This window comes from Ornithorhynchus anatinus, chromosome 9 (genome assembly GCF_004115215.2).
Source record: "Ornithorhynchus anatinus isolate Pmale09 chromosome 9, mOrnAna1.pri.v4, whole genome shotgun sequence".
NCBI classification, from domain to species: domain Eukaryota; kingdom Metazoa; phylum Chordata; class Mammalia; order Monotremata; family Ornithorhynchidae; genus Ornithorhynchus; species Ornithorhynchus anatinus.
Window position 1 is genome coordinate 46973424 of NC_041736.1, and position 14396 is coordinate 46987819.

Sequence of the window (14396 nt, forward strand, 5' to 3'; positions counted from 1 at the left end):
TTACATCTCTGAAGTAGTAATCACAGCTCCAAAGTTAGCAGACTCAGCTGAACACACTGAGAATATCCTACCTTTCGGAATACGAATGACTCTTCATTGTAAACGGGGTTGAGACCATTGTTCATCACCATACGGGTTCGGAATTCCTTACGTATAGTGTCCGTGGGCAACCCGTACATGTCCACTTCTACATACGTACCGATTTTTTTGTCTGACAGGAATTGACCTGATATGACCTGTAATCATGCAGGAGAGACGGTAATGGCATTTCTTATATTATCCCAGAAAAAACCCCAGCCCTCACATCCTGTACTTCCAATTATTTAGTATTGTGTGATTTTTTTTAAAAGTGATTTTAAGAGTGCAGATTTCATTTATAAGTACAGTAAAAATCTGGCTATTTTTCTCTCATTTGAAAGACTGGCTTCTAAATCAAAGTTAGCATGGATAATTAAAAACAAATGTTCAGATAAAAAACGCAATTGGATAAACTCCTATAAAAAACAACACTCTAACACACTAGGTAATTAACAACTTTTGTTAATATGAATTCGTTTTAATCCCACTAACATGCATAACTGCTGGTTTTGCTGCAAATTCCTCATTTACATGACAAAATTTAACTTTTCAAGGCATTTAACAGTAGGAAATTTAATACTCCAGAGCAATAAAAAGTTTAATTTTTCATTTACAGATAAGTAAGGACCTCTGAATTGGCAGGATAATATTTAAGGAAGGCTTAGGGAGGGATAATACCAGACCGGCAGAAAACAACAACTTGGCTTAGTGGATAGAGCACGGACCTGGGAGTCAGAAGGACCTGGGTTCTAATCCCAGCGCCTCCATCACTTGCCTGCTGTGTGACCTTGAGCAAGTCACTTAACTTCTCTGTGTCTCAGTTCCCTCATCTGTAAAATGGGGATTAATACTGTGAGCCCCAAGTGAAACAGGGACAGTGACCACCCCATTTGTTTGTAGCTACCCCAGTGCTTAGTACAGTGCTTGGCATAGTAAGGGCTTAACCGATGCCATTATTATTATTATTATTATTACAATACTGGCACTATGCCACTGTTCAAGTTTGAGTAGGTTTTCTGGCATAAGCTTTTGTTTACATAAAATTGAGGTTTAACTATTATACAGAACCAAGTCCACAGAATTTCAACTTTCGATTACAAAATAATTTTGATACATTGATTCCCTGTTAGACTGTAGGCTGCTTGTGGGAAGGGAACACGTCTACCAACTTTGTTGTATTGTGCTCTCTCCCAAGCATTTAGTACTGTGCTCTACACAAAATAAGTGCTCATTACCATCCTTGTGATTAGGGAACATGTCTGTCAACTCTGTTGTACTGTACTCTCCCAAGCTCTCAGTACAGTACTCTACATACAGTAAGCGTTCAATAAATACCATTGATTGATGGTCAAAACATCCTCTGAAAGTGGTATTATGAAGAACTAATGTCTGTCAGGGAAACTGAGGCAGGGAAAAAAATGAGTTTCCCAAGGTCAAACAGTAATTAAGAACAAAAGTGGACTTTCAGACTCTGAATTTCCAAACTGTTGGAGTGGTCAAAAGCTGACTCCACAATACCATTATCATTGATCTGCGGTAAGAATCAACATAGTTTATCATCTATAAATGTAGGTATCTGCAGAACATGAAATGAAATGCAAGTTTTCATCCTTGTTTACCTAAGGTTTAGAAAGAATCAGGTAATTTTTAAAAGGAATGCATCCATCCTCTGATGTGCCAAAATGGAAAATTCAGATCAGGTCTTATAATAAACTAACGGTTGCTCGATAAACTCTGTCTAATCACCTTAAGTAAAATCATCAAAACTCTCAGTTTCAATCCAACTAGTACCTGAACTCTAACCTCTGGCATTTAACTTCTGATAAAGGACAGCTTTCTGGAGATCAGCTACGGATACATCAAATGGCTGAACTTCATAAAAACGAATATATTTATTCTATTTGATAATTGGCTCTTGGAAGTTATCAGAAATTATCTGTAGTGTAAATAGTTGGGAAAGTACAACATAACAGAGTTGGTTCCTATGGAAGGCCTCTAGGAGACGTGTTTTTATAAGGCTTTGAAGGTGTGGAGAGTGATCGTCTGCTGGATATCAAGAGGGAGGGCATTTCAGACCAAAAATAGGATGTGGGTGACGAGACAGGGGCGAGATAGATGGGATTGAGGAACAGTGAGTGGGCTGGCACTAAAGAAGCAGCGTGGCTCAGTGGAAAGAGCCCGGGCTTAGAGTCAGAGGTCATGAGTTCGAATCCCAGCTCTGCCACTTGTCGGCTGTGTGACTGTGGGCAAGTCACTTCACTTCTCTGTGCCTCAGTTCCCTCATCTGTAAAATGGGGATGAAGACTGTGAGCTTCACCTGGGACAACCTCATTCCCCTGTATCTACCCCTGCGCTTAGAACAGTGCTCGGCACATAGTAAGCGCTTAACAAATACCAACATTATTATTATTACCCCAGCGCTTAGAACAGTGCTCTGCACATAGTAAGCGCTTAACAAATAGCAACATTATTAATGTGTTTGGGCTGGGTTGCAGTAGGAAATCAGGGAGGCAAGGTAGGAGGGGGTAAGGAGACTGAATGTTTTAAAGCCTACGGGAAGGAGTTTCTGTTTGATGTGGACTTGGATAAGCAATCATTGGAGGTTCTCGAAGAGTGGGGAAATATGATGTGGCAGCAGAATGATGTATGGACTGGAGTGGGGAGAGACAGGAGGCAAGGAGGTCAGCAAGGAAGCTGATGCAGTAATCGAGGGCGTCTACATGTGCAAATTTAGGCCTAAAAATGTACTTTAGTTGTTATATAGGTACTTGAATTTCCACCTGTATAGTAGCCTGCAGTGCTCTGCATGCAATAAGCACTATAAATACTATGACTAGTACTATACTGGCCAATTAAAGGGTTCTCCTGAAATGCCTAGATAAGTCAGGTCAAGTGTGAATTATTTTCGCCATAATCACTATAATAATTGGAAGAATCTGTTTGGAAGTATCTGTAAATTCCAAAAGCTCCTGAGAGTTGTGAGGAATAGTGGGACTTTTACAATTCAGCACTCCACATTACAGGAATCATTTTAAACCATTTCTAATTAGACTGCATACTAATCAGTTCAAAGAAACACTTCAAGATGCGGCAAAATACCAGTAATTAAGGCAAGTTAGTGCGACCCAAGTATATCATCACACATCAGCTCTAAATATTCCTTTGTCCGGTTTTTACCTGCACTGAACAAGTTGCTGCAATAACACCATCTACAGGAGTTTCAGAGAAAGGGTCAAATGTTCTGTCTGGCCGTCGCATGAAATCTGGTTTGAGAAGATACCTGGCAATAAGAAAAATAAGATAGCGTTAATACCCACATGATCATTAGACCTGTCTGGCATGAAAAAGTGCATTTTACTGGTACAGATTTTCCAGGTTGGAGATGTACCGTGGCTCAGTGGAAAGAGCACGGGCTTTGGAGTCAGAGGTCATGAGTTCGAATCCCAGGTCTGCCACTTGTCAGCTTGTGACTGTGGGCAAGTCACTTAACTTCTCTGTGCCTCAGTTACCTCATCTGTAAAATGGGGATTAAGACTGTGAGCCCCACGTGGGGACAACCTGATTCCCCTGTGACTACCCCAGCGCTTAGAAGAGTGCTCTGCGCATAGTAAGCGCTTAACGAATACCAACATTATTATTACTCTTGCCCTCATTATCCAGAAAATAGCCAACCCTCCACTTCACTGTACATCCTTTACGAATCCAAATTTCAGAATGTCACTTTCATTTGTAGGGTCCATCTTCCTGCTAGGAGGAGAGGCAATTTCTCTGGGTTTGCTAGTAATGTGGTGTCAAAAAAGATTCTTCACAAGTATCCCCAAATTGTGTTTTTCAACTACAAGTGGCCCTGTGGAAAGGGTGAGGACTGTTCTTGTGTGGCTGCAGGTTTTGTGGGGGAAATCATCAAGATGTGACTGAAAAACTCAGCTGAAATCAAGGGAGCCAGAACTGGTCACTGAACCTACTGAGCTGCACTTGGGTCACTTTTCTAGGTTTGCTGTTTGTTACCACATTACTGTCCACCCGAACAGATCTTGACTCTTCAGGAAATGGGAAGGGGCAGGGAGCAGCTGAAGAGGAGCCTCCAGGTTCAGTTCTGGCCTTTGGCCATGGACCAGGGGCTTAGCTCTTATCCTTCCTGGCTGAGGTGGGTTCCTCCCCACTTGCTTTTGTTTTATTCTAAATGCCATTCAGTTCACCTGTTGTGAATTCGAGGGGAAGTTGAAAACAAAAATAAATCCCCAGCTCTTCAAATGACTTGGGTAAGGTGACAAATTACCTAAAATTACATGACTCAAAGCCACTGATCAGCACATTACAAGTAACTATTTCTCAAAATTAGAAACTCATCCCAAGTCACCAAATCATTTAGTCACATATGGTGACAAAGTTTAAGTGAAGATCTAGCTGGTTTACTGCCTCTGTTTGTGTGTTTGGGCTAATGGGATTGGAACAATCAACCAGTGTGACTGGGAAAAAAAAAGACCAATAAGGGAAAAATGTTTTACAAAAGGAATAGATTTGCAATTTTAACTATAGACTTATTCAGGACAAATACTACAGAATAGAGACAAAAGGCACAATTCTCTCATTACAGATAGCCTCCTTTATGGGCAGAGTTCTTTTTCATTTAAACCTCTGACAGTGAGTTGATACATCATCTTGACTTTTTAAACGTCACCATTAGATAAAAAGGCATAATGATTAGCATTATATATAGCACGTCAAATCTAAAATTATGTAGTCTTTGTTTTTAACTGGCTATCCAGTATTCAATACAATGCACTGAAATGAAATTGAAGTATAACTCCGCAAAGAAACTGGAAGCATATTTTAATTTAGTTTAAGTATAAAAACCACTTTGCATAGAAACATTTCTTCTTTAAGGTATCTTAGGAGACCTTACAGACAGCAGGCTTATATGTTCAAAATCATCTTGTTCACCCTTTTCACCTTCAGAACACCTTGATGTTTCAGACACAACCCTCTTTTTTCACAAAACTAAGAAAAAGAACACTCTAAAATTCTACAGATTTTTTGCCATATACAATTTTTGCAGCTGAAATTTAAGTTCCTAAAAATGGACTGCTTACATCAAAAATGAAAAATGGTGTGTGCTGCAAATTGAAGCTGTGAGAAGAGGAATACGAGAATTCCACTCTCAATACTTCCCTCTGGGGCCCACCCTGGCTCCATGTATTAATGAAACCAATTTGTGCACTGATGGGGAACAAATGAAAATTCAGCCTCTAGATCCCGGCTGGGCCGAGAGGAAGAATCCTTTGGAGGCTGGAGACAATGTTGGATGGGATTCATCCGTCCAGCTCAGCAGCTATACTCAGGCAACAGCTGCCAGAAGCTCTGGTTTGTTTTTTTCCTACAATGCAGTTCTTTGGTTTTGTGCATGCAGATTACTTCAAGGGACTACAAATGATCAAAAAATGGTTACGGGGAAGTGTTGAATTTTGTAAATAAAGGACTTTAAGAGCTGAAGTATGATTATTAAAGCTGTAGCCAGCCTGACATATAAGCAGTGGGTCAAGCCCAGTTGACAAACCTTGTCTCTACCAACACTTTTGTACTGTACTCTCCCAAGTGCTTAGTATAATGCTCTGCACTCATTAAGTGCTCAAAATATAGCTTTGATCAAATCCCAATCTTCAGTGAATGACTGTGGAGGGTGGTCGATAGGAAAACAATGGCATTTCCAAGTGCGATCACTGAATAGTCAGTAGCATCTGAAGAAATTCCCTGGCCAGCTCTTCATTGGAAGATATCCACTAAGGCGCAGGCCATGTGTGTAGAGCAAGGAAGCCAGCAGGGACCGAGACGAACAGGAGCTTTGGGAGAGGTGGCGAGTGGAGGAATGTGGAAAGGCAGCTGTCAATGATCAACATCTGGCAACAGTGACTAAATCATCCAGAGAAATGTAATGCTTGGTTCTAGGCAACATTTTATCTCAACAGTGTTAGCGATCGAAGTGATTTGATTACAGAGTTTACAATAAGCTTCTTAGTTGTTAACCATCATTGGCAGAAGTGATGTTCATTCTCATCATTAAATTAAGCACTGCCTTCCAAACAATTAAAGCACAAAAGAGGAATTTCCAGGCATTTATCTGATGTTCTTACCCCACTATTATACAATAGATTTCATTATGACTAGCTTTCAGTAGTCTTTTAGCAAGCAACTATTACTAACCCTTTGGAGGAGAAAAGGTATAAAGCACTTCTTTTTAGAAATGTACCCCTAAACAGTGTCATTCAAACATTTATTTGAAAAGGGGCAACACATAAATAGTATTAATTTTTTGTGAAAAATACTTCATGTTTTCCATTTATCATGTTTTTAAAAATGTGGGAACTACCAGAACGCTTGCAGATGGAGGTGGGGTGTTCTAGGAAATAAGTATCCACGGCATCGCTAAGGGTCGGAGGGACCTCGACAGCATAAGACAAGAGTATACTTTATCTCAATATTCTGTTGCAAATGTAAACCTAGTCACAAATTCCTATTTTCCAGTTCCAATCCAGCATTTCATTTTCATGTATAATTTATAATTAAAAGTGACATGGTTTGATTAAAGCCATAGTATAGGTTTTGCTACACAATGATTGCAGTTTAAATCCTATTACTCACCCGCATGATCCATTATATTCAAATTTTCCCTGATTCAATTGCATCGCTAAATCTGTCAAAAGACAAAAATAATTTAGGATCATGCCTCCCTGGATAGAGCCATCTTTAACAATGGAAATGTGATAGATCTGGCAGAGAAGTCAGCTGAAAAAAGATGCTTTCACAAGTCAAATGGAAACTTTAAAATTCTTCTGACGTGCTAAAGAATGATCCCAGGTTTGAATCTTAATTAATACACCACAAGTTTAGAAGTATGTTAAGATTTGCTAAAAGGTCTCTACTGCCTTAAAATATCAATTGTTCTTAAAGTAGGGTGAGCAAAATAAGTCACCTGACACAGGTTCTATATGCTACTATTATGTGATTTCAACAGAGCAGAAAGAAAGCAGATGAATGAGAAGGTGAGTCAAAGCTTTACTGGATTTTGAACTCTATAAAGATAATATGGTAAAAATTATCTATAACATGAATGATTTATTCTTAGTTTACCTTTATGGGAAAACTTCCTTTCGAGAGTTTTTAAACAAGTAAACCCAAGAATAACATTGAAAACTATCAGTAAAGTAAATGTGGTAGTTTTCTACCCAGGAGGAGGAAGGAATGGACATTTTCATAAATTTTTTGTTGTTGTTTTTTTATCTTGTAGGGCCACACACGGGAATGCTAAATTTCTTGACTATTCATTACTATTACGCCTCTAGACTGTGAGCTCTTTGTGGGGAGGGAACCTGTTTACCAAATCTACTGCATTGTTCTCTCCCAAGTACCTAGTAAGTGATTAATTAAAATCATTGACCAATTGATTGATTCAGACCCTCCAGAGAGGTGGAGGTGATGGTGGGAGTTTGGGTAACCCCAAATGATCTGTCAATCAAGGGGGGTATTTGGAATCCTGGGATGGGCCCTGGAGCAGAACCAGTGAAACGGTGCCTTCAGAAACAGTCTGCAAGGGGCAACCACTACAGACATTAATTTGACACCAGGATTAATTTTTGTCCCATGGAGCCAAATATTTTATCCCATGGGTATCTAGTTGTAAGGGTGAAGCCACTGTTCTGACTCCCAGAGTTTTTTTGGATGAATTCTCAGTCTGTCTTATCTTGAACAAAACCTGAAAGTTTCTGAGTCTGGATGAAAAGATCCAAAACTGGGGTCTCGTAAGCCTAACTAACAATTCCAAATCCCCTTTTGCTTGCTTCCCCCTAAGTGCCCTGTCTCCCTTTCACACCCAGACTTAAAAATAGTACTTAAGAAAATAAAACAAAGAAATCCCCTCTGCAACTTCAGCCTGTAATATGTTGACTTATTGACTGAAAATGGAGAAATGTGAGACCCATTTTAAGACTAGCCACAGCTTCTTCAGTGACCTATGGGAAATTCATTAGCTCAGTCTGGTCACCTGGAGAACACCCAAAGGCCAGCGGCCATTTCTGTTCAATTTGCCTTTTACCCTGAGAGTACCTGAAGCAGGTGGTTGCTCTGTAAGTGTTTTTTAATGCTGAGGATAATGATGATGAGTCAATCTGGGGTATGCAGAACTTTTTAGAGAAAACAGCTGACAAGGAAAACACATCTCCATAGGAAACAGAGGAAGAAACAGGGGGATTGGAACACAAAGAGGATACACTTTTATCTCTTTGCATTTAATGGAACTATAAATGTTTTTCAGGATGTGAAAGCAGTCACCTTTGACCCGTCTCTTAACCAGGTCTGGAAATAAGGTCTTTCAACATTTAGTTAAATTCGCTCACTAGCCGATTCCGGGAAGAAAATTAATCGTATTACTTATTTCCCAGTTTTTAGTGAGTGTGAATGATGTGTCATCAAGATCTCTTCCAGGTCTCCAGTATTACTAAATACAATATAAAAGGCATAGCTAGGCGCAGTCTTTGTCAAATAGAACCTCAGGCTTTCTAAATCCACCTCATTTAAACTCTCCTTGGGCACAAGGATGCATGACTTACAAGTATAATAATTTGGAAAGATAGATACACTGAGTCAGAATTCTATGCAGTTGAAAATCTACTAGATTGCAAAAGGATCTTACTGCAAAGGCACAATTTAATTTTCTTCCACAGTAGTTTAACTACTCCTTTCCTTCTACCTTCATGATCCCACATACACACATCCCATTTTAGCCATATGCTCGATTCCCTCAAAAAACGCCAGGAGCATATCACTGGCATCCGCTTGGGAGATACGGTCAGTTCTTTCCTTCGGAATTTGGGTTCACTGGACATCATCTCGTACCTGGGGTTTGATAGTTCAGTGAGACCATCTGGCAGCCAGCGTTCCAGAAAATTTGGGGCATGTAATTACTGGAATCCACTCGACCTCCCTTGGGGTATATCCGACTCATTTGCCGTTTGTTATAACTGTGTAACTCGTTAAGGAAAATGGAATAAGAACAACTGTAGCATAAACAATATGTTTGCCATATATGAATTTCCATAAAGATGCACACAAACATATTATTTATGCATTGTATACACACTTCAAATTTCAGCTCAAAACAACCTTGTGAAATTCAACCACCAGGAGCCATTAATCCATAACATTTATATACAGTCTATGATGGAGGGACAATGAGAAATGCTATTTAGTTCACCATTTATAATGCAAGGATACTTCACAAACTCGATTGCATGCGTCTTCAAATAGCCTAGTCCAACTGATTCATTAAAAGAGGACATGTTATAATGAATATTGCGTTCTGTGGAAAGAGAGATCCGTTTAAAGATACCTGTTCCGATAAAATACACTTTCATGAATTAGCGAAGCCAGACAATAAATAGCATCACAACACGTAATTCTGGGAAGCAGTTATTTTGACACCTTATATAAACACTTTCTCCATGGTAGCAAGAGATTTCTTTTGGTTTTGAGGATCAAAATCTTTGGCTCCTAGAGAAAATATGTTGAAGAATTGCTTAAGAATTTGTAGAAAGTTATTCAATTTCAGGAAATAGTATGCTATTTTCAAAACCCAGTAATAGAAAGCACCTGCTTTATATATGAGTTTGGAGAGAAGATGGAACATGTAGCAGTTTTTCTGTAAGAACACTGCATTTGTGAACATTTTAAAGCAATTTAGAGCCTCCCTGTGGTTGATTACTAGAACGACAAAATAATAAAATACGCAAGCCGTGAGCTTATGGGGCAGTTTAGCCTGCAAAATAAACGGTATCCTGATGCTGTCAAGTAGCTAATTATAAAAAAAAAATTAAAAAGTTTCAGCAAAACACCACAGTGGAAAAAAACCCAGAAAACTACAACTACGTACTTAATCTTGAGTGTTTACCTTCTGCTACATGGAAACCTTGAAACTTTACAGGCTGAGCATAGTTGATCATGGTCGATAAGTAGGGGTGAATATTCGTTGTAGCTCCAACGTATTTGTAGGAAGCCATCCACGCTTGCTCATCTTCCACAGTTACGAGCCCCTGAAAGTACATTTGAAGCGCTGAATCGTATGCCACTTTGAGAAGAAATTACCGACTACCATTTAAAGCTTTGAAAGCAAGTAGCTATAACAAGCTACTGCAAACAGAAATCTCCTCTTCATTAGCATTAGTTCACAAGGATAATCCTAGGAAAATAATGAATGGAAATCTTCTGACATTTAAATTTTAAGAAGATCAGATACATATTTCTCTGGGTACCTTTCTGTTCTAAATAAGTCAGTTTGAAAACTTGACATTAGTAAGTTTGCCACCCTTCACTCTCCAAGAATATCTTAGGTGTATCAAGGAAGTCCAAACCAAAGGTTTTTTCCTATCTTTAGAAAAAAACCTAATCACTACAAACAATAACAGTTAAATCACGTAGTTATAATAATAATAATAATGTTGGTATTTGTTAAGCGCTTACTACGTGCAGAGCACTGTTCTAAGCGCAGGGGTCGATACAGGGGAATGAGGTTGTCCCAGGTGAAGCTCACAGTCTTCATCCCCATTTTACAGATGAGGGAACTGAGGCACAGAGAAGTGAAGTGACTTGCCCACAGTCACACAGCTGACAAGGGGCAGAGTCGGGATTCGAACTCATGACCTCTGACTCCCAAGCCCGGGCTCTTTCCACTGAGCTACGTAATACTCATGATGAATACCTTCAAAAGGTTTTAATTACTTCAAGTTGACTTTCAATAAAAAGTCAAATGTACTATCTTTGGTGACCAGTACAATTTAATTGAATGTAAGTGAGATAGATATGATGATCTGATAAATCATTTTTCTATTTTTAACTTCAATGGCTTAAGCCTGTAGCCTAGGAGTTTAAACTGGCTGTCAAAACAAACCCAATAATTCTGCTGAAGCAAACGTCTAAATCTCCACTAAACCTTTCTACAATGTAATCATTACCTTACATTAATTACTCAGAAAATGGAATCCCCATGGTTTTTAAATGTGTCTAGTCGATGCCATTTCATCTGGTTTTAATCATCTCGTGTTCTGTTCTTTCTTTGGAAGGTTCTTACATTAGGTTATATTAATAATATAAATGTTATAACTAGACACAGGAAGCTTGAATCCACAAAGAAATGAGGAGCAGTCTATATTTTTTTTAAAACACTTCATCAGTGGATAATACATATTTTAATAAAAAGCCCAGAGTACACTCTGTTTAGGTAATAAACATGAATATTCAAAATTTATGATTTTAGTGAAGCAAAAAAGCAAAAACTTTACAGTATTCTCTTAGATACCTTTTTATTGTTTTCATGTTCAGAGTCGTCAGCAGCCTAAAGAGAAAAAAAGAAGATTTCATTCCTCTAAAATGTAAAAATTCTTATAAAAGCTAATATAGGGTATGAAACTATATTCCAGCAAGAACATATTTTTTCTTGATCAATCAGTGCTAAGATTTTCTTATACTCTTAGGTGTAACCTCTTCCATGGTTCAGGATGAGAATGAGGCTAGATCAGGTTAGGGTCATGCAGGTGGTAAGGCTGGACAACAAGCAAGCAGGAAATCTCCGATTATTCATACATTCATTCATTCAATCATATTTATTGAGCGCTTACTTTGTGCAGACCACTACACTAAGCACTTGGAAAGTACAATTAGGCAACAGATAAAAGGAACGGCTGGAATCCGTGAGGCGGGGGACGAGAGTGGGCGGGGTGAAAGTAAAAATGAATTTAAACTGGAACAAAAGACCAGGTCAAGGAATTCAAAGGAATCTCTCCCCTGCTTCAAAGCCTTATTGAAGACTTATTGAAGGATTCAATAAGGCACATCTTCTCCAAGAAGTCTTCCCTGATTAAGCCGCCTTTCCTCTTCTCCCACTCCCTTTTGCGGCACACTGATCTTGCTCCCTTTATTCAACCTCTCCTCCCAGCCCCACAGCACTTACGTACATATCTGTAATTTATTTATTTATATTAATGTCTGTCTTCTCCCCTCTAGACTTTGAGCTCATTATGGGCAGGGAATGTGAAGCCGCGTGGCGCAGTGGAAAGAGCACGGGCTTTGGAGTCAGGGCTCATTTGTTCGAATACCAGCTCTGCCACTTGTCAGTTGTGTGACTGTGGGCAAGTCACTGAGGCAACTTCTCTGTGCTTCAGTTCCCTCATCTGTAAAATGGGGATTAAGACTGTGAGCCCCACGTGGGACAACCTGATTCCCCTGTGTTTACCCCAGCGCTTAGAACAGTGCTCTGCACATAGTAAGCGCTTAACAAATACCAACATTATCATTATTATTATTATTACCAGCTCTGCTGTACTGTAATCTCTCAAGCACTTAGTACAGTGCTCTGCACTCATTAAGCATTCAATAAATATGAGTGAATGAATGTGCTTCAGTTCCTTCATCTGTAAAATGGGAATTAAGACTGTGAGCCGCATGTGGGGCAGGGATTGTGTCCAACCTGATTAGCCTGTATTTACTCCAGCGCTTAGTACAGTACCTAGCACATGATAAGCACTTAAACACATTAAAAAAAAAGCACTGAGCATTTCTCTGCGATATGGGGTTAACATTAAAAATGGCATGTAAATGTAGGAGGTTTATAGGCTTTGGAGAGCCTATCATTTTTTTCAGGGTCTCTTCTTAATAATTTTGGTATTTGTTAAGCACTTACTATGTGCAGAGCACTGTTCTAAGCGCTGGGGTATAATAATAATAATAATGTTGGTATTTGTTAAGCGCTTACTATGTGCAGAGCACTGTTCTAAGCGCTGGGGTAAACACAGGGGAACCAGGTTGTCCCACGTGGGGCTCACCGTCTTAATCCCCATTTTACAGATGAGGGAACTGAGGCACAGAGAAGTATACAGGGTAATCAGGTTATCCCACATTCATTCATTCATTCATTAGTATTTATTGAGCGCTTACTCTGTGCAGAGCACTGTACTAAGTGCTTGGAATGTACAAATCGGTAACAGATACAGTCCCTGCTCTTTGACGGGCTTTCAGTCTAATCGGGGGAGACGGACAGACAAGAACAATAGCAATAAATAGAATCAAGAGGCTCACAGTCTTAATCCCCATTTTACAGATGAGGTAACTGAGGCACAGAGAAGTTAAGTGACTTCCCCACAGTCACACAGTTGACAGTGGCAGAGCCGGGATTTGAACCCATGACCTCTGACTCCCAAGCCCGGGCTCTTTCCACTGAGCCACGCTGCTTCCCCAGGATACCTCGAGGGTACCTGGAGGAGGCTCACGGTACAAGGTAAGATGTGCTCCTTAGTGATCCTAAGGAAGGACAACTGCCTCAGACCCTCCGAATAAGGTAGAAAGGACAGGGAGGAGGCTTTGTCACATTTCCCCAGGTCATAAAGGACCCTCCTTTTGAATTGGTGGTTGTTTCAGCAGTCTGGTTCTAATTCCTGTTTTCTGCTAGGGGTAAGAAGAATGCACAGCAGAAAGCGGGAACTGAAATCTTATTCCAGGACCACTGATTGATTGCTGCCTCCTAAATGACCTGTAGAAAAAAGGGGGGCAAAAGGACAACTTCCCTGGCTAAATGGAAACTGGATCAATCAGTGTTACTTCAGTCTTAAATTAGGGTGCAAGATCTCAACCCCAAAAGAAGGCTCTAATCTACCACACATTTATGGAAGCAATAGCCTTATTTTCTTGCAGTTTATCTCATGAGTTTCACAGCTAGCAAATACCTCAAAAGAGAACACAAAAGAAAATATACGCATAAAATCAAAAATCCAACCTTTTTTACGCTATTTGCAACAGCTTCCTTTTGACTCAAGTCATCTGCAGAGAGTTCACTTCCATATTTGTACTCCGGATGAGCCTCTTCCTCTTGGTCAGCTACGGAATAGAGAAAGAAAGAAAGGCCATGAAGCAAAATAAACAGGGACTGATAAAAACTTTTAAAACTCCAAGAAATAAGCATGTTTATTAGATTTTGAAAGTGGGCAAAGAAACTCTTCTTACTAATGGCCCTGCATCCAGCCTCTCCTCTCTTCATCATCATCATCAATGGTATTTATTGAACACTTACTGCATGCAGACACTGCACTAAGCACTCCGGAGAGTATGATCTAACAGAGTTCCCCAACTCTGTGGGTTCAGAACACTCTTCAATCTTATACACACCCGATATGAAGGTGAGAACAAGCACGGCCTCATGGAAAAAGCATGGGCCTGGGAGTCAGAGGATCTGGGTTCTAATCTCAGCTCTGCAACTTGCCTGCTATGTAACATTCGGGCAA

General features: G+C 39.7%; 1 protein-coding gene across 5 annotated transcripts in view; it reads right to left on the reverse strand.

The window, feature by feature from the left end:
- Nucleotides 1-14396, reverse strand: part of PLCB4 (phospholipase C beta 4) — a 272520-nt gene that overhangs the window by 40015 nt on the left and 218109 nt on the right. For all 5 annotated transcript variants that reach the window (XM_029072432.1, XM_029072431.1, XM_029072428.1 and 2 more), the window contains 8 exons: nt 13892-13992; nt 11423-11458; nt 10019-10160; nt 9346-9430; nt 8968-9092; nt 6718-6769; nt 3256-3358; nt 72-236 (listed from right to left, as the gene is read on the reverse strand). In XM_029072432.1, coding sequence (XP_028928265.1) covers nt 72-236; nt 3256-3358; nt 6718-6769; nt 8968-9092; nt 9346-9430; nt 10019-10160; nt 11423-11458; nt 13892-13992 — 809 coding nt within the window. The remainder of the gene's footprint in view (nt 1-71; nt 237-3255; nt 3359-6717; nt 6770-8967; nt 9093-9345; nt 9431-10018; nt 10161-11422; nt 11459-13891; nt 13993-14396) is intronic.